Source organism: Phascolarctos cinereus, unplaced genomic scaffold (assembly GCF_003287225.1).
Source record: "Phascolarctos cinereus isolate Bilbo 61053 unplaced genomic scaffold, phaCin_HiC Scaffold_726;HRSCAF=1367, whole genome shotgun sequence".
NCBI lineage: Eukaryota > Metazoa > Chordata > Mammalia > Diprotodontia > Phascolarctidae > Phascolarctos > Phascolarctos cinereus.
The window spans coordinates 25,176,807-25,196,775 of record NW_027556098.1 but is presented as its reverse complement, the minus strand read 5'-3'; the positions used below and the strand labels follow the sequence as shown (position 1 = coordinate 25,196,775).

General features: G+C 37.4%; 1 protein-coding gene across 1 annotated transcript in view; it reads left to right on the top strand.

The window, feature by feature from the left end:
* The window catches only part of LOC110212842 (interleukin-3 receptor subunit alpha), a 61,798-nt gene that overhangs the window by 10,555 nt on the left and 31,274 nt on the right, over window positions 1-19,969 (top strand). Inside the window, exons 2-7 of the mRNA XM_020992949.2 lie at window positions 947-1,053; window positions 4,158-4,282; window positions 7,126-7,243; window positions 7,356-7,485; window positions 7,577-7,758; window positions 18,889-19,013. Of these exons, the coding sequence (XP_020848608.1) occupies window positions 978-1,053; window positions 4,158-4,282; window positions 7,126-7,243; window positions 7,356-7,485; window positions 7,577-7,758; window positions 18,889-19,013 (756 nt within the window). The 5' untranslated portion in view covers window positions 947-977. The remainder of the gene's footprint in view (window positions 1-946; window positions 1,054-4,157; window positions 4,283-7,125; window positions 7,244-7,355; window positions 7,486-7,576; window positions 7,759-18,888; window positions 19,014-19,969) is intronic.

The following is a 19,969-nucleotide window of genomic DNA, read 5'->3' as shown; positions in this document are numbered from 1 at the left end:
TGGTTTTTGTTTTGTTGTTGTTTGTTTGTTTGTTTGTTAATTAGGTAAAAAAGGATCATTCCTTGACTCATTTCTTACCTACCCTTTGTCACTGAATGGGCATTGCCTCAGTCAAAGTGAGAACTCAGAAGGAACTTAGCTTAAAAAGGCCTCCTACTGCACCCTGAGCCATTTCCAGTCCTCCTCATCTCTATCTTGCCACTGGACTCAGATGGCTCTGGAGGAGAAAGTGAGGCTGGTGACTTTGCCCAGCCCTGCCTCACTGCAATCCAATTCACTTGCATGTCATGGCATCACCTCCCCAATGTCATGGTCCTCTTTAAGAAGAAGGACAAACAGTGACAGCATCACAATTTGTTCAGCCTTTTCCTAATTGTCTTGTTGCTTGTTCTTCATTCTCAAGGAGGACTTAAACTATCATTAATTGCCTATACTATATGTCATCTGGGCAGCTAGGTGGCCCAGTGGATAGAATAGGGCCTAGAGTCAGGAACACTCATCTTCCAGAGTTCAAATCTGGACTCAGACACTTACTAGTTGTGTGACTCTGGGCAACTCACTTTACCCTGTTTGCCTCACTTTCCTCATCTGTAAAATGAACTGGAGAAGGAAATGGCAAACCACTCCAGTATCTTTGCCAAGAAAACACCAAAAGGGGTAACAAAAAGAGTTAGATGCAATTGAAAAAACCAACAAGAGTTGAATGGGGTGCCTCAGGAGGTACTGAGTTTCCTTTCTTCTGAGGCCTTCTTATAAAACCTAATGGAAATCTGGTCAGGGAGATTGTAAAAGGAATTCCCTTTCAGGTATGGTTTGAAATAGAAGTAACTTCTAACTCAGAGATTCTGTGAATGTTTCTATGATTTCTGCTGCCAAGAAACACAGCCAGAGACCAGGTCTTGTGAAATCCCAGAGATATGCTACCTGTTATCTCTTTCTATTTCAGATCTTCAGATCTAGTCCCAAAGAGTGGTTCCATGGCAGATCTGATAACCTTCATTTGGTTCTCAATGTTACTAACCGTAACATACAGCCAAACACCAACACCGGAGGGTGAGTAACGAGGTTGTGACAGTGATTTTTATATGGTTTTTTTATCCTTGAAATTTTTAAGTATTTCCTTTTTCTGGGAACCTGGAAATGTCTTTCTACCTTGATTCGGTATTATCATTCTAGCATCCAACTTGCAGATGTTTGTGATTATTAGCTATTATTAGTTATCCCTCACTAGGATAACTAACTATTGTTAAATGATTGTTAGTTATCCCTCTCTGGGATGACTAGAAAGTTGATATAATGATACAATTGTCTCATTGGGCAGTGGGAAGAATGCTGGATTTGAATGACATGGGTTCAGATCCCAGCTATTCCACTTAACACTTCTGTGACCTTGGGTGAGTCATTGAACTTCTCTGAGTCTCAATTTCCTTATTTGTAAAATTAGGGAGGGCTGACTAGGTTAATTAAGATCCCTTTTAGTTCAGAATCTGAGATTTTATGATCTTGGCTCTCAGGGGTAGGAGGCCAAAGGACTAGATTTGTGCTAGTGAGACAAAGTCCATCATCTTCAGGACAGGACCTGAACTATGACAAATGCTGATTGTGTGTCACTATCTCTACCACTTTGAAAATTTTAAAATGTCTTAAGAGAAAAGGGAAAGAGAGAGTAGTAGCTGCATCTTTTTTTAAATAAATCTTATTGATTTTTTTTACACTACTTAAATTCCCTCTCTATTCTTTCACCTCTCCTAGTGAAGTCTCCAATGTAATGAAGAATTTTTTTTAAAAGAAATAAGAGAAAAATTGGGAAAACCAATTAACACAGTGAAAAAATATAAAAATATGTGAGATGTTCTACATCCACTTCACATCTCTGCAAAAGAGTAAAGGGTGGTGTCTTCTCATATCTCTTCTTTGGTGCTCGCTTATTCTTTACAAGAAGAATAAATGGGGCAGGGAAGTAGCGCAGTATATAGAGCACTGGGCTTGGAATTAGGAAGATTCATCTTCACGAGTTCAAAGCCAGCCTCAGGCACTTACTAGCTATATGACCCTGGGGCAAATCACTTGACCTTGTTTTCCTCAGTTCTTCATCTGTAAAATGAGCTGGAGAAGGCAATGGCAAACCACTCCAGTATCTTTGTCAAGAAAGTCCCAAATGTGAATAGAGCACTGGCCCTGAATTCAGAAGGACCTGAGTTCAAATCTAGCCTCAGACACATAACACTTATTAGCTGTGTGACTCTGGGCAAGTCACTTAACCCCATTGCCTAGCCAAAAAAAAAAAAAAAAAGGAAGCCCCAAATGGGGTCATGAACAGTCAGACACAACTGAATATATTCTTTATAATTTTTGCAATATTCATTCTCTTATTATTTTATGGTGGTTGTTATTTTGTTGTTGTAGTCATTGTATATATTGTTTTCCTGGCTCTGCTTATTTCATTTTGCATCAGTTCATGTAATCCTTCCCTAGCTTCTCAGTATTTATCATTTGACAGATTTGTCATTTCTCATAGCACAATAATATTCTATTATATTCATGTACCACAATTAGTTTAGCCATTATTACTTAATCTATTGGTATTTACTTTATTTCCATTTCTTTGCTATGACAAAAACTCTAACTGATTTTTTTCAAATGAACTATACTGCTGCATTTCTAAATAGAGAGAGAGGTGAAAGTACTATGTATGAGTTTATATACATGGTGGCTCACTTAAAATAAGCCCTACCTTGAACTACATATTTTAATCCATTGGAATTCATTTTTCCCATTGATGTTGAAATGAACATAATCTTTGAATTTATTTTTAGTGCTTTCGAACTGTAACTATTGATAATATACATATGTGCCATTATATATACTCCTGTGTATTATATGTATGTTGTCTTATCTCCAATATTAGACTGTAAGTCTACAGCAGGGACTTGAACTCCTTTTTAAGTCCTAACAATGCTTACTCCAATATTTGAACTCATTAAATATGACAGCCTGGTTCCCATACTCATACTCTTCCCCAAATGTTAATATGACAGAACTGTTCCACAGCATAATATTATAGAAAGACATTTGAGCCCAGGTTCAATCTCTTGCTATCTCTGTAAACTTGGGCAGAGCATCTGAACTCACTGCACCTCAGTTTTATCGATTATAAAATGAGGGAACTGAAATGGATCTCTAAAATCTTTTTCAATCTTTTTTAGCTCTTACATTCTAAGGAAATGAAAAATGTAATCATTTTTCTCATTGCATCCACAATCCTATTGATCTACTTGTCACAAATTACATATTCCAAATGGTATAGCCAAATCATGGCCATCATTACTTATATAACTTAAGGGTAACTTCACTGACAATTCAGTTAAGATAATAGCTCCATCAATAGAGTCACCCCTGATCAAAAGGAAACTGTAATAATGGCAAGGTATTAACCATCATAGGACATTCAAACTGCATTTCAAGTACTATTCTGAGTGTGCTTCTATATACGGATGGATCCATTATCTAATCAATATTCCCATTACCTATATAGATGCTAGTCCATCTAAGCATGTAATTCTTATCTATACCTTTTTATACACTTTGGGACACTTTCCACAGCCCCAACCCTACCCCTTTGGTGTATTCAAAGACATTCTCTTACTGCTTCCGGGGAACCATATGGATACTTTGGGGGCTGACTTCTGTCCAGGTATGATTCATTGCTGGGAGTTCCTTTACTGGCTGCTGAGCTGGAAGAGTTGAGGATTTCTTTATATACTAACTAACCTGCATTATTCATTTATCTCTCTGTATATTCCTTGAGCTGTAGACCTTTCCTCACACTATGCCTTATGCATGAAATCTGACCTTTCAGCTCAAACTTTAAAGTCTTCCCCATCTCATCCAATACCACTTCCTCCACGAATCTTTCTTTGAAACTCCTACCACCAATCAGAAATGAAATGTCTTCCCATAACATTTTATTCAACCTTAGAAAATCATTACTATTTCACATTTTAATTATTTGTGTATATTTTACCAGCCCTGATAGATTCAAGTTAAATGAGGGCAGAAATTTTATACCTTCCTCCAGAGTACTCTTCAAATAGCATGTACTTTATTAATACTGGTTGAATTGAATTTATGTTATTGTTGAAAACCTTCAACTCCAGATTCGCCAATTAAAAATATAACTTTGGATATGAAGACAATGTTCCTGAGATGGACCAATGTGGAGAATGTGAATAACATCAGCTGTTCTGTTAAAGTGCTCTCAAAATTAGAATATCGCATACCGGTAAAAATAATTTTATATATATGTGCATATATATAAAAGTCATATGTGAATATATACATCTATATACCTATGTAAGCATATAAAACTAAAAACATGTATATGTATATATGTATATCATACAAATATATTCTTTTTTCCTAGAGCAAGAGAAAAGATTACTTGAAAGAACTAATGGGCAATACTAGCATATTCACACCTATGAATTTTTGCACTTGAAATAAGTACTACAAACTGCCCCCTGAGACAAGTGTCACCAAAGGCACCCTCAGTGGTGGGGGAGGGGCAGAATAGCAACCAAAGTCTTAGGAACACTCCAAGGTTGTTGAGATGATACTCACCCCCATTAAAGGAAGTGGGCTATTTGGTAGCTTCTTCGTTTAAATAATTATTTTTGACATCTGTGTGCTAAAGTTAGTTGTTTCTTCCACTTAGCATCTCAGAGCATACATATTGGGTGAGGTACATGTAGACTAGTCACTTTTATAAGAAACAGAGGGACTGGGGTAAGGAAACTGAAAGAAGACTTGAAGGCAACCATGATACCTCCACACAAAAATAATAGCTAGCATTTGTATAACACTTAAAGTTTTGCAAAACATTTTGCATATGTCACAACAACCCAGTCCTATTTGGCAGAGGAGGAAACTTAGGAACAGAAAGGTTAAATGACTTGGCTAGGGTTTCACAGCTAATAAGGATCTGAGGCAAGATTTGAACTGATTCTCAGGTCTTCCTGACTCCAAGCCCAGCACTCTATCCTTTGATCATTTAGTTACCTCCAAAAAGAAGAAAAAAAGAAAAAAGCTAGAGTTAAAAGGCTTCTCAAGGATAATCTATCTAATCTGGCTGCCTCATTTTACAAAGAAGGCAATTGAGGCTCTAGAGAAGGGAAATAGTCACAATTGGAACTGAGGAAAAATAGAATCATCAGGAGGCCAAATCTCATGGATGCATATATTGGGGGAGCTGAAAGGGGATCTTAAATGCCATTTTGTCCAGCCTCCTCACTTTACAGAGGAAGAAAAAAGGAATCAGAATTAATGTCAGAGAAAGGAATGGAACCCAGATCTTCTGATCGCTCATCGAAAGGTCTTTTAACAAGTTTGTTGAAACGCGGCCTTCTTTAGGGGGATTGACCCCTGGTCTCAAGACTGGGAACAAGTGATTGAATGGATAGGGCATCCCTGGATCCTTCCAGGTACAGCCTGGCCCTAAGCTCAGCCCCCAGGTTCTACTCATCAGGAAAATCTGTGCATCTTGAAAGATCAAAGCTTCCATGGAATGCACAGACCCCTGGGACGATAGGCAGAAGTAGCCCAGAAGGATGGCCCTAGAAAAGGTCTACGGAACTAGATTGTTCCCCTGCCTTGTCCTAATTGAAGTATCCCCTTATCCTTGGCTCCCCTCACTGATGGTTTTACATCATCAACTCACCACACTTTCAACTTGGTATTATTGCCTATTGGAATATGAGAAGCCAGGGAGGGAGGTTTCCAGAGAAAAGATAATTAAACACACTTCCCTTCTTAATGCAGAGAGGTGATAAACTACACCAGTGGGATTTTTTTTAATACTTTGGCAGATGTTATATCACTGTGTTGAATGTTTTTGTTTATTTTTTTGCCGGTTTTTTTTTTCAGTCTGGATAGGGGAGTCAAAATGACTATCAGGTAAAGAAGAAAAGAGTATTCAATAAAACTTTTTTAAAAAAAAAAACGGGCAAAACTTCCTAGGGAAAGGTCTCCATCACTGGGAAGAGAAAATCATCCCCAAGAAATTGTGGCCCTCTTGTAGGGGCTAAATTCCTTATGTCACTTTATCCCTATTTGGGATCTCCCTCTCTGAGTTCCAGTTTTGAATTCAACTGGTTCCCAACTACCTTCAGGTCCTCAAGGGAAGCACAGCTGCTGTTCAGCTCTGAGAGACAAGGGTCTGAAGCCACCACCATCCTCCAGTAATTAAATGTGGGCCTTCTGGTGACATTGAGGGAGTCTCCCTAGATTCCAGTCACCGCCTAGACATTTGAACTCAGGTCCTCCTGACTCGAAGGCCAGAGCTCTATCCACTGTGCCACGTAACTGCCCCTGAAACATCATTTCCATTAACAAAATCATAATCCATCTCTGAAATTAAACCATTTGACAATGCCAGGGACTTTGATAGTGAGAACTTACTTTTCCAAGTCATAAATAGTTATGATTGATGTTTCTATGTTATGCTATGATTGAAAATGTACTTTTTACACAATCAAATCATTTGATCTTGACAATAGCCCTGTGCAGGATACACTGCGAAGTATTATTTCCATTTTTCAATGAGAAAATTAAAGTGTAAAGATGTTAAGTAATAGAGCACAGGAAGACCTAAGTTGAAATCTGGCCTGGACACTTATTAGCTGTGTAACCCTAGACAAGTCACTTACTTCTATTTGTCTCAATTTCCTTGACTGTGAAATGGGGATAATAAAAGCACTTACTTTGCAGTGTTGTAAAGGACCAAATAAGATAATATTTGTGAAAAGTGCTTGGTACATTGCCTGGCACATAGTAAGAATAATAGAAATGCTTGTTCTCTTACCCCTCCCTTTTCTAGCATCGTATACCTAGTAAGTGACTATGCCAGAACTCTAGACCAGATTTTTGACTCCCAAGTCCAATGACCTTTCCAGTATAATACGGAGAATTCTGGGAAACAAGGTGACTTTGTTCTCAACAATTAGAGAGTTACAGCATATCACAAGTAGACAGGACCTTAGAGGGTATTAGTCTAATTTCCTCATTTTATTTGTCCTGTTTCATGATCAATTAGCCAATGATTGTGTGATTTATTGCTTTTGTTTTTAGGCAGAAAAAAACGAGTGTGAACTAAAGCCCGATTATCCTTGGTGCCAAGGGGTAGACTTTGAAATTGAGGGATTTGCTGGCAAAAGATTTTTAGAAACATTCCAGATTCCCCGAAGAGGTGATGTATCATCATGTTTAACGTATTTTTTTGATTTCTCATCACCCTCAAAACTAAATTTTGTGTGCACACAAATATGCAAATAGATTTTCTTTCATTTCTGTCTTCCTAGGAAAAGAAGGGACCACTGAAGAAAGTTTATCCTGCCAGGTTCATGATGCAAATCTCATGGACTGCAAATGGACAGTGAGAGAAACTCTAAGGGATATCCAGTATCAATTTTTTTACTCACAAAATGCAAAGTAGGTTTTGGTCTTAAAGGGAAATCTCTTTATAATTCTGTAATACTAAAATGTTTTTGGATCTTTCATAGAAATACTGTGGCTATTTCAGTGCTTTTGCAGATAGAGAATGTCCAAAATACAAGACAGATTCTGAAGGAAGACATGTTGGATGTCATTTTGATAACCTGTCAGGATTCACAGAGCTTGAAGGGTATCACTTCCTAGTAACAGGAACCAGCAGTGGAAGGGAAGTCCAGTGTAATGATAAGTACATTGAACTAAGTAAAATTGGTAAGAATGATTTGTTTCTTACACATTCATGCTAGTGAGACATGGGTCATGTTTTTATTTGTAGTGATTGAATGAATGGTTTGGCTCCATAGCATCTCATAAAATGTATCTCAAGTACCTCTTCTACCAGCCTGAGATAAGATGTCTTCCTCATCGATGCAATGTTTCTTTTTTTATTTAACGAAGTCTATATAGACAGTTTTTACTTCTACATCACCTTGACTTCCAAATATCTTTTCCCCTCCCCCTTCCCGAAGAACCATCTCCTGCACCAAAGATTTTAAAAGAGAGGGGGGAAAAGTAGTTTAGCAAAAACTAACCAACACAACTAATGTTGTTGTTCCATAGTTTCAATCCTATCCAACTCTTGTCACCCCATTTGGGGTTTTCTTGGTAAAGATATTGGAGCATTTCCTTCTCCAGCTCATTTCACAAATGAGGAAACTGAGGCAAGCAGGGTTACATGACTTGCCCAAGGTCACATGGCTAGGAAGTGTCTGAGGCCAAATTTGAACTCAGGAAAATGAGTCTTCCAAATCCAGGCCTGGCACTCTATCCACTGCACCACCTAGCTGCCCAATACAAGTAACAGATCATCTGTTTTGGAAGGTACATTCAGTACTCCATACCCGTAGCTTCCTACTTCTGCAAATTCGAGAAGGAAGTTCATTTTCCCTTATCTTTTTCAGAGATGAATATAGTCATTATAATTGCATGATGTTGCTGTTGCTGTTTCCATTTACATTGTTGTAGTCAGTTGACATATTCCTGATTCTGCTTCCTTCACTTGATGTCACTTCTTCATATATATCTTTCCATGTGTCTCTGTATTTTTCGTAGTCTTATGGTTCAGTAATATTCCATTTCATTCATGTACCAGTTTAACCATTCCCCAATCCATGAGTATCTACTTTGTTTCCAGCACTTTGCTACTACAAAAGGTACTGCTACAAATATTTTGGTGTATGTGGGGCTTTTTTTTTTCCATCTTGGGGTATATGTTTAGCAATGGGACACTTTTTGGCATGGAGGAAAACAGCAGAAGGCATGAAGGAGAAAGCTGAAAACATGAGAAAATCAGTCAGTCAACAAGCATTTTATTATTCTTATTAATTTATTTTTAGTTTTCAACATTCACTTCCACAAGATTTTGAGTTCCAAATTTTCTCCCCATCTCATCCCTGCCCCACCCCAAGACAGTGTGCATTCTGAATACTCCTTCTCCCAATCTGCTCTCCTTTCTATCACCCCCCCCCTTCTGTTACCCCCTTCCCCTTCTATTTTCCTGTAGGGAAGGATAGATTTCTATACCCCATTGCCTGTATCTTATTTCCCAGTTACATGTAAAAACAATTTTTAACATTTGTTTTTAAAACTTTGGGTTCCAAGCTCTCTCCCTTCCTCCCTCGCCACCCACCCTCATTGACAAGACAAGCAACTCGATATTGGTTATACATGTGCAGTTATGCAAAACACTTCCATAATAGTCATGTTGTGAAAAACTAACTGCATTTCCTTTCATCCTATTCTGTCCCCCCCACCCCTCCTTCATTTATTCTGTTCTCTCCTTTGACCCCCGTCCCTCCTCAAAAGTATTTGCTTCTGCTTACTCCCTTCCCCAATCTGCCCTCCCTTCTATCATCTCCCTCTCCCTTATCCTTTTCCCCCATTTTTCCCCTTAGGGTAAGACAGATAACAAGCATTTATTTTTAAGTACCTTCTAGATGCCAGGCACTTCTTCCACTGATGCAAATTAGCAATTTATTTCTAACTTCTAGTCTTTGAATCTCTTTAGGGAGATTAGAAAGTTCCCTGGGGCACTGACAGGTTAAATAACTTGCCCATGGTCACACTGAGGGACAGTTGGTGCAGGAAATAGAGACCAGGCCTAGAGTCTGGAAGGTCTAAATTCAAATTTGACCTCAGACACTTGCCAGCTGTGTGAACCTGGGCAAGTCACTTAACCCTATTTGCCTCAGTCTCTCATCGGTAAAATAAGGACTCATTGAAGAAGGAAATGGCAAATCACTCCAGTATCTTTGCCAAGAAAATCCCATGGGCACAACTGAACAACAACAATGGTCACATCACTAGAGAATAAGATCCTGGAAACAACAGCAAACATTTATTAAGCACCTAGTACTGAAAATATAAAGAAAAAAAAACAGCCCCTACTCTCAAGGAGTTAAGTGTTGGAAATATAAAGAAAGGTTTAAAACTGTCCCTGCTCTTAAGTTGTTCACAATCTAATGGGGAAGACTACATGAAAACAACTATGTACAAACAAGTTACATACAGGATAAATTGGAAATAATAAACAGAAGGAAGGACATATCATTAAGAAAGACTGAGAAAGATTCAAAGCCTATCTTAACCCAACCCCTTCCATTTCCAGTCTTCTTACATCTTACTCCCCACCCCTATGAACTCTGGGATTTAATAACACTGTCCTTCTTCCTATTCTTCATGGAAGACACTCTACCTCCTACTTCTATGCATTTTCCCTGACTGTCCCCATGCCTGGAATTCTACTAATCTACTGACCCACCTCTAGGGTTCCCTAGCTTTCTTCAAGTCACAGATGAAACCCCATCATCTAGAAGAACTCTTTCCAAATTTCCTTTAATGATAGGGTCTTTCCTTTAATGAAATAAAGGACTCTCAAGATTTCCTGATGAAAAGACCAGAGCTTAAACAAAAACAAAAACAAAAACAAAACAAAAAGGAAAAGACCAGAGCTGATTAGAAAATTTGGAGTACAAACATAGGACTCAAAAGTAGCATAAAAAGATAAACATGAGTGAGAAATCATAAGGGACTAAAGAAGATTAAATCGTTTTCCTTCTTACATGTGAAGATGATAAATGTAACCCCTCAGAACTGTATCATCACCAAGCGTCTTCAAGTCTAAGAGCCCAGATGGAATTTGGTTATATTTGAATGCTCTCAAAAGAAGAATGGAAGAATGAAGAAGAGAAATGCACTGGGAGAAGAGAAAAGGGAGAGGAAAATAGGGAAAAATCATCTCACATAGATAGGGTGTACTAAGAAGATTTCATACAGGGAAGGGAACAGTTGGAGGATACAGGACACACTTGAACCTCACTCTCATCTGAACCAGTTAAAGGAGGGAAGAATGCATATAGACACAGGTGAGAACAGAAATTCATCTTATCCAACAGAGAGTTAAGGAAAGGAGTTCAGGGGGTGGGAATAAGAGACAGGGTACATTAAAGGAGGTAGTAATCAGAAGAAAAACAAAAAATGTTCTATTTTTCAAGTACAGAAATCCAGATATGATCTAGCTAGATTTTAGTAAAGAATTTGTCAAAGTCTCACAATATGTGAGATAAATTGTAGTACAATATGCTATATTCAGAGCTGATTGAATGGCCAGAACCAAATAACAGTCAGGTTCATTGTTTAATGTCAAATTGGAAGTGGATTTCCAGTGCAGCACTCCAGGTATCTGTTCTTGGCCTGCTTCTATTTAATATGTTTACCAATGACTTATATAAAAGTGTAGATAGAATGGTGCACAGGAGCCAGCTACTAACTGGATCATGAGAAAGACTGTTAAATGTTTAATGTGCATATTTGCACTCAGAAATCAGCAAATGCTGAAAGATAGAATCATTCAATCATTTCCTGGTGAAATCAAGACTTGATTTATTACTTTGTTGTCTAGGCTTAAGAAAGTGAGGGAGGAATTATTAATAATTTTTAATAATACAGTCCAAACTTAAATGTATACATCACCCTCCCCCCAAGAGGGCTGGTTGTTAAACATTTATAAGCACACCCTTTCATAGAGGGTTTATTCATATAAGTTGTGGGTGACCCAAAGCTAGGAGGAATATTTTTTTCCCTTGGGCTAGAAGGGCCCTAGATCTTATTTTTAATTAATTATTTTATTTTTAGTTTTCAACATTCACTTTTATAAGATTTTTGAATTCTAAATTTCCCCCCCCTTTCTTCTCTCCTTCCCTAAGACTGCATGCAATCTAATATAGGCTATACATGTACAATCACATCAAACGTATTTCCACATTAGTTATGTTGTGAAAGAAGAATCAGAACAAAAGGGAAAAACCATGAGAAAGAAAAAAGGAAAAAAAGAGAGAAAATAATATGTTTCAATCTACTTTCAGATTCCATAGTTCTTTGTCTGGCTGTAGATAGCGTTTTTCATCATGAGTCTTTTGGAATTGTCTTAGATCATTGTATTTATGCACCAACATTCTACTCCAAGAATCATTGTTACTATTAGCATCCATGAAAAGAAGATAGATGGCATGTATAACCTGTATCAAGTGGCTTGCATTCTCAATGAGGGTGGGTGGGGAGGGAAGAAGGGAGAAAATTTCAAACCCAAAGTTTTAAAAACAAATGTTAAAAATTGTTTTCACATGCAACTTGGAAATAAGATATACAAGCAATGGGGTATAGAAACCTATCCTTCCCTACAGGAAAATAGAAAGGGAATCAATAAGAGAAGGGGAGGTGATAGAAGGGAGGACAGATTAGAAGGGGTATTCAGAATGCACATTGTCTTGGGGTAGGAGGAGGATCAAAATGGGGAGAAAATTTGGAAGTCAAAATCTTGTGGAAGTGAATGTTGAAAACTAAAAATAAATAATTTCAAAAAAGAAGTAGATGACAAAGCTGGGAGTAAAAGTAGTCAACAGAGAGGAAGAGATATGGGATTTTGCCTGAGAAAATGATCTGGGACAGCTAGGTGGCTCAGTGGATAAAGCATCAGCCCTGAAGTCAGGAGGACCTGAGTTCAAATCCAGCCTCAGACCAAATACTTGACACTCACTAGCTGTGTGACCCTGGGCAAGTCACTTAACCCCAATTGCCTAAAAATTTTTTTAAAAAATTTCTTTAAATGATCTGAGGGTTTTCATGGACTGAAATGAGAAGAAAGTTTGATATAATAGTCAGAAAGCTAAAGTAATCATAAAATGCTTTGAGCTGCATAATATCTAGGACTAGGGAGATGATAGTTCAGCTGAATTCCATCCTGGTTAGACCAATCTACATTTAGTGTTTAATTTGGAGCACTATATTTTAGGAAAGATATTCAATAGCTGGATAGCATCTAGAAAAGAGTGACTAGGATAGTACAGGGTCTTGAATATGAAACCATACGAAAATCAGTCAAAGGAACTGGAGGTGTTTAGTTTAGTGAAAAGAAGAATTGGTTACCCAAGACATAAGAGCTGTCTTTGAGTATGCAAAATGCTCGCACATTAGAGTGAATTATTCTGCTTGGTTGGAACAAGAATTAGTTGGTCAGAATTAGGAGCAATGGATGAAGGCTTCAAAGAGATGAATTTAGAGGAGAAAAAAAATATGTACAATTACAGCTATTGCAAAGCGGAATGGGCTACCTTGCAAGTAGTAGGCTCCCCTTGACCCTAGATGCATTCAAGCAAAATTTGGAGGACCACTTATTCGTGGTCTCTGAAGTACCTTAGAACTGTGAATTTCTATGATTCTGTTGGAGAGGCATCTTTTTCTATCAAATCAGATACTTTGTTGAAATTAAACATGATACGAAGTATGATTCCATATTCTCTCAAGCTCTCAGTCAAGTGTATGGTTGAATATATGTCCTGCTCTTGGAAAATCACCTATGAAAGACCACTGGTTCCCTTCTCATGTTTTTAGCAAGGTTATACTCAATGTGTCCATAGACTATTTTTATAAAGATTTTATAAAGATGAGAAAATAGGCCCATGGGTTGAAATTACTAATGTCTTCTTGGTTGCTTTTTGGGGATAAAAAAAGGTACAATCTACAGTATTTTCTCTAATTTTAGAATCTTCCCCTCTTTCAGATTTCTTGAAAATCAATTCCTATATGTCTTTAAAATTGTATCATTCCCATTATTGTTTTTTTTTCTGTTTGTATTTCAATAGTTCTAATTATCTTCTGCAATTTCTTAAATGCGTTGGAGTAGAACTCAAAAGTAAACTGAATGGTAAAGAGAGGTATACAAGAGAGGAATTCAGAGAGCAGGCATCAGACAGCCTCGATCTTCCCAGTAAAGTAAAAGATAAGTTCATCTCACTGGGAACAAAAACACAAAATAAATCCTCCCTCAGATCAGTGGGCTTTGGAGTTAAGTGACAGCAATCTGTATAGATGCAGTGATGGAGTTTCATTGTTTCTTAATCCTGAGAAGACCTCATGCTAATTGGCTTGGTGAAATGTTGAATCTCCCTGCCTGTTCAGTTCAACAAACATTTTTAAACAACTACTATGTGTATGGCACTCTCCTAAAGCTGAAAATTTTTATTGGGCCTGCACTCCCAGTGAGAAAACTCCTTTACTGATACAAATTAGCAATTTATATGTAACTTCTAGTCTTAGAAAGTTCCTTAGAAAATTATCAAGGAAAACTGCCCTGATATAGTAGAACCAGAGGGCAAAATAGAAATTGAAAGAATCCACAGATCTCCTCCTGAAAGAGATCCCCAAAGGAAAACTCCTAGGAATATTATAGACAAATTCCAGAGTTCCCAGGTCAAGGAGAAAATATTACAAGCTGCCAGAAGGAAACAATTCAAGTACTGTGGAAACACAATCAGGATAACACAAGATTTAGCAGCTTCTACATTAAAGGACCGCAGGGCATGGAATATAATATTCCGGAGGGCAAAGGAGATAGGATTACAACCAAGAATCACCTACCCAGCAAAACTGAGTATAATCCTGTAGGGGGAAAAAATGGTCATTCAGTGAAATAGAGGACTTTCAATTCTTGATGAAAAGACCAGAGCTGAATAGAAAATTTGACTTGCAAATACAGGACTCAAGTGGAACATGAAGAGGTAAACAGGAAAAAGAAATCATAAGAGACTTATTAAGATTGAACTGTTTACATTCCTGCATGGAAAGATGATATTTATAACTCATGAGACCTTTGTCAGTATTAGGGTAGTTGGAGGAAAAAAATTATATGTATGTATATGTAGATAGATAGATAGAGGGCACAGGGTGAGTTGAAGATTAAGGGGTCATATCTGGAGAATAAAATGAAGGGATGAGAGAGGATTATACTCGAGAAGAAGAAAGGGAGAGGTAGATGGGGTAAATTATCTCACAAAAAAACAGAAAAGTCAAGTCTCTTACAGTGGAGAGGAAACAGGGGAAGGTGAGAGTGAATGAGTGAATCTCATTCTCACAGGATTTGGCTTAAGGAGGGAATAACATACACATTCAATTGGGTATGGAAATTGTCTTACCCTACAGGAAAATAGGGGGAGAAGGGGACAAGAGAGCAGGGGGATGATAGAGAGGAGGGCAGATTGGGAAAGGGGGTAATCAGAAGCAAATACTTCTGAGGAGGGACAGGGTCAAAAGAAAGAATAGAATAAATAGGATTAAGGGAACATGTCTACTATGGAAGTGTTTTGCATAACTGCACATGTACAACCTATATTGAGTTGCTTGCCTTTTCAATGAGGGTGGGTGGGGAGGGAGGAAGAGAGAAAATCTGAAACCTAAAGTTTTAAAAACATATGTTTAAAAAAATGTTTTCACATGCAACTGGGAAATAAGAAATACAGGAAATGGGGTACAGAAGTCTATCCTGCCCTGCATGAAAATAGAAAGGGAAGGGGAAAAGAGAAGGGGAGAGAGATAGAAGAGAGGACAGACTAGGGGAAGGGATATTCAGAATGCATGCCATCTTGGGGTGGGGGGAAGGGGAAGATGGGGTGAAAATTTGTAACTCAAAAACTTGTGGAAGTGAATGTTGAAAACTAAAAATAAATTTATATATATATAAAAAAGGAAGTTCCTTAGGGCGCTGAAAAATTAAATCTTTTGTTTACGTTCACATCTCTAGAATGAGGTGATAGAATCAACAGATATTTATTAAGGGTCTGCTATATGCTAGACCTGACACTATTTATTGGAATTACAAAGACAAAACAAAATAGCTCCTGCCCTAAGGAACTTAGGTTCTATTATTGGTTATACAAAATGAACACAGATAAGTAAAGGCAAAATGGATAGAAAGTAATTTTGGTGTGGGGGACAGCATTCACCACTGAGGAGATCAGGGAAGGCCCCACATAGAAGGTGACACCTGAGTTGAGCCTTGAAAGAAGCTAGAAATTCTAAGAGGCAGAAGTGAAGAGGGAAAGCACTCCAGACTTGGAAGCCTATACATAATGTTGGTCAAAGTAAATTTTCTGGGCCTCAGTTTCCTCATGTGTCAGATGAGGTGGTTAGACCAGAATGACTTCTGTCATAGAATTTGTCCAAGAATTTGGAACTCAAAGTTTTAAAAACAAATATTAAAAATTGTTTCTACATGTAACTGGGGAAAAATAAAATGCTAATATATATATATATATATATATATATATTTTAAGTGCTTTTCTCTTAATGCTGAAACATTAGAGGATCAGACATGTTTTGCCTGGCCTGAGAGAGAACTAGGAGCAGTAGATGAAAAATTTTAAAAAGGCAAATTAAGGATTGATATAAGGTAATACTTTCTAATAATTAAGTTTAGCTGAAAGTGGAATGGGCCTTCTCAACAGCTATGGGGAGGGGTGGTTTTCTCATACTGGAAGTCTTAAGCAGATGCAATATTTTGTAGATTAGTTCAAGAATTTTGTAAAAGAGAATCTTGTTCAGCTACACATTAGAGTGAGTGGTCTCTGAAGTCCCTTCTATGATTCTATGATTCTGGTAGCCAGATAATCCAGTTTTATCTTGGAATTAGAAATAGTCTGTGGCAATACAATGATCCAAGATGATTCCAAAAGACTTGTGATGGAAAATGCTAACCATATCCGAAGAAAGAATTGTAGAGTCTGAATGCAGACTGAAGCATACTATTTTCACTTGTTTTTTTCATTTTTTCTTTCTCATGGTTTTTCTCTTTCATTCTGATTCTTATTCCACAACATGACTAATGTAGAAATATTTACATGATTGTACATGTATACCCTATTGTTTGTTGTCTTGGGGAGAACAGAAGGGAGGGAGAAGGGGAGGGAGAAAAATTTGGAACTCAAAATTTTACAAAAATAAATGTTGAAAACTATCTTTACATGTAATTCGAAAAAAAAATAAAATACTATTAAGGGGGAATAAAAGAAGTAGTCTGTGGAAAATACAGATAGTTGTGAGCAGACACTGAATCCAAGAAGAAGGAAGAAATCTTTTGATATTCTGTATCCAAAAGAGATGGGTTTTTTTCCAAGTAAGTTGGTTATAAATAACAGTTAGGTGAGAGGAGAGAATGGCAAAGAATGATTTATCCAAAGAAGAGTGGGGCAGGTATCAGTTAAGTTTCATGTTGAGAGCTTCCAGAGATGGGTTTGGTGACTCAGAATAATATTGCAGGTCTGGGTTTGTCAGTGCTTAGGGATCTTTATCATCATTTGTTGTCATCATGTATGACGTACACTAGTCAGATTAGGTATCTTAATCACAGGTGAGATAAGGATAAGGGAAAAAAACCTCAATAGAAACAGGCAGAGTAGCTGGTCATATAAGGTATAATTACTTAATACCATGAAAATTCTATCCACACAGGAATGCTTTTTTTTCTTTTTCTTTTTCTTTTTTTTTTAACCCAGCATACTCATGATTGGTACATTAGGAAAGCACACCAGAGTAGCTTGTTAATTTTCAAGTACGTGACCATTTTCTCTCATCTCTACCCTACTATATGAGTATGTTTTCTGAAACTGACAAACATCAACAAATATGAGCACTAAAATGCTTTCCCTGGTCGTTTTGAATTCTTGGAATACTTGGCTTCCTTCAATTCAGTTTTTTTTCTTTGTCAGTTTTGTTTTTAGGCAATCAGGGTTAAGTGACTTGCCCAGGGTCATAGTCAATGTCTGATGCCAGATTTTAATTCAGGTGCTCCGGACTCCAGGGCCAGTGCTCTATCCACTGTACCACCTAGCTGCCCCTGCTTCAACTCAGTTCTAAAGTCACCTTCTGCAGGAGGCATTTTCCATTCTGCCAGTTGCTAGTGCCTTCCCCTTTAAGAGGAATAATAAGATAACTTCTCTCTGTCTGTCTCTCCCCTCCCTCATATGTGTGCGTGTGGTCTCCTCTACTAGAATGTAAGCTTCTTGATGGCAGGGACTTCTGTAGCTTTTTCTATCTGCAGTGTTTAGCATAATACCTGGAATATAATAAGTACTTAATAAATGTATGTTGATTGATTCCTGGTTCTGTCTACTTCATTCTGCCTTGGTCCATATAACTCCTTCCATGTTTTTCTACATTCCTCATATTATTATTATTATTTTTTATTTTTTGCATCACAGGAATAGTTCATTATATTCATATGCCACAATTTATTTATACATTTCCCCAACTGATCGGCACCTACAAGATAGGCACTTAATAAGACTAGCCTACCATCCTGGCAGAGCCAGCCAAACTGAGGCTTGGTTTTACATGTACAACAGCATATCCTAGGATCAGGACAAATGGCTGAAACCTAGGATGTACTTTATTTTGAATTGTACCTTTCTCCATTGAATCTAAAAAATAGTTGTGTATGTGCTTGCATCCTACCCACTGTTAAACCTGAGTCTTCCTCTCTTGATCATTTTGTTGTAGTATTTGCATATTTTGCTGAATATATTCTGTATATTTATATGTTTGCTGAACATATATACTTATAGATACACATATGTAATATATACACATACATATATGTATTAGTTATATATAATTATATGTAGTTATGTAGTTTTATATAGATTATACTATGTCATAAATAGTATATTTGTTATAATACATAGTCTAATATATAATATATACTACATATAACATATACTACTATATCATCTATATACTACGTATTTATGATATCATTTATACTATATACAGTTATAGCAAGCATATATGTACATTATAAAATACTTGAACTCAACACCTAAACAATTAAATTATTTTTCTTCTACAATTTTACAAGTTACAAAGAATGTACCAATTTACATTGATAGATGTACCAATGAAATCACAGGTCTAGTTCCTACCCCTAGTTACTGTGGCAAGCGCATTCCCAAAGCATCTATAAGGAAAGCATTGACTTCTCTATTATCCATCACAATGTTTATGTTTCTATTCCAGAAATATTTAAACCACCAAATATCAATATAAACTGCACAAATATTACTTGTAGCATACAATGGCAGATACCCAAAAGAAGAGAATTGTGGGAGACAAGCTTTGAATATCAGCTTCAAATTCAAAAGGTAAATTTTTTTTGTCACTTCTTAAATCGTACTCCATGAAACTGTGTTCCTCATATTGTGTGTGCTGAAGAATCCATTTTCCTCAATCCAACTTTCTTTCTTATCGGAGTAATTCTGTTGTACCAAAACTTCCTCCAATCTGAACAACTTTCCCTCTTTTCCTTCTCTCTAAGGTGCAAGGATGGTCTTCTCTTTTTTGGGGGGAGGGGGTGGGACTAGGTAATGGGGTTAAGTGATTTGCCCAGGGTCACACAGCTAGGAAGTGTTATGTGTCTGAGGTCTGATTTGAACCTAGGTCCTCCTGACTTCAGGGCCAGTGCTCTATCCACTGTGCCACCTAGCCGCCCACTTCTGTCTCTTTTCTAAATGGAAACAAGCCATCAACAATGAGAAATTAATTTTGGGCAATATGAAAGAATATCACAACAGGAAAAAAAGTGCAATGGTTATTGTCACCTTAATAAATAACAGGACATCATAATCACCGTTTCTAACCCATTTTCCCTTCATTTACTCCAATCCCTCTGAGGAAGTAGTTTTTCTTCTAGCCAAGGCCAACTTCTCTGCCCATGCCTTTGAGTTCTCTCATCTCCCATATCCCACGGGATTTTGCCACTTCAGTCATTCCTTATTTTCCTGTCATCATTAATCTCTCAGAATCCACTGGCTCCTTCCCTACCACCTACCAAAATGCCTTTAAAAGAAGAAAATTCTCCACTTGAAGCTGCCAAACTATCCTACGCCTTTTATTCCTTTCACAACCAGACTCCTAAAAAAGATGGTCTCATTTCCTCACTTTGTATTCGTTTGTCATCCCTTCAATATCTGACTTCCAACCCTACCACTACACTGACATTGTTCCTTTCAAAGTTGCCAGTGATCTCTTAAGCAGCCAAATCCAATGGCTTTTGTTGTGTCCTATTATTCTACTTGATCTCTTCAACTTCAGACTTTGA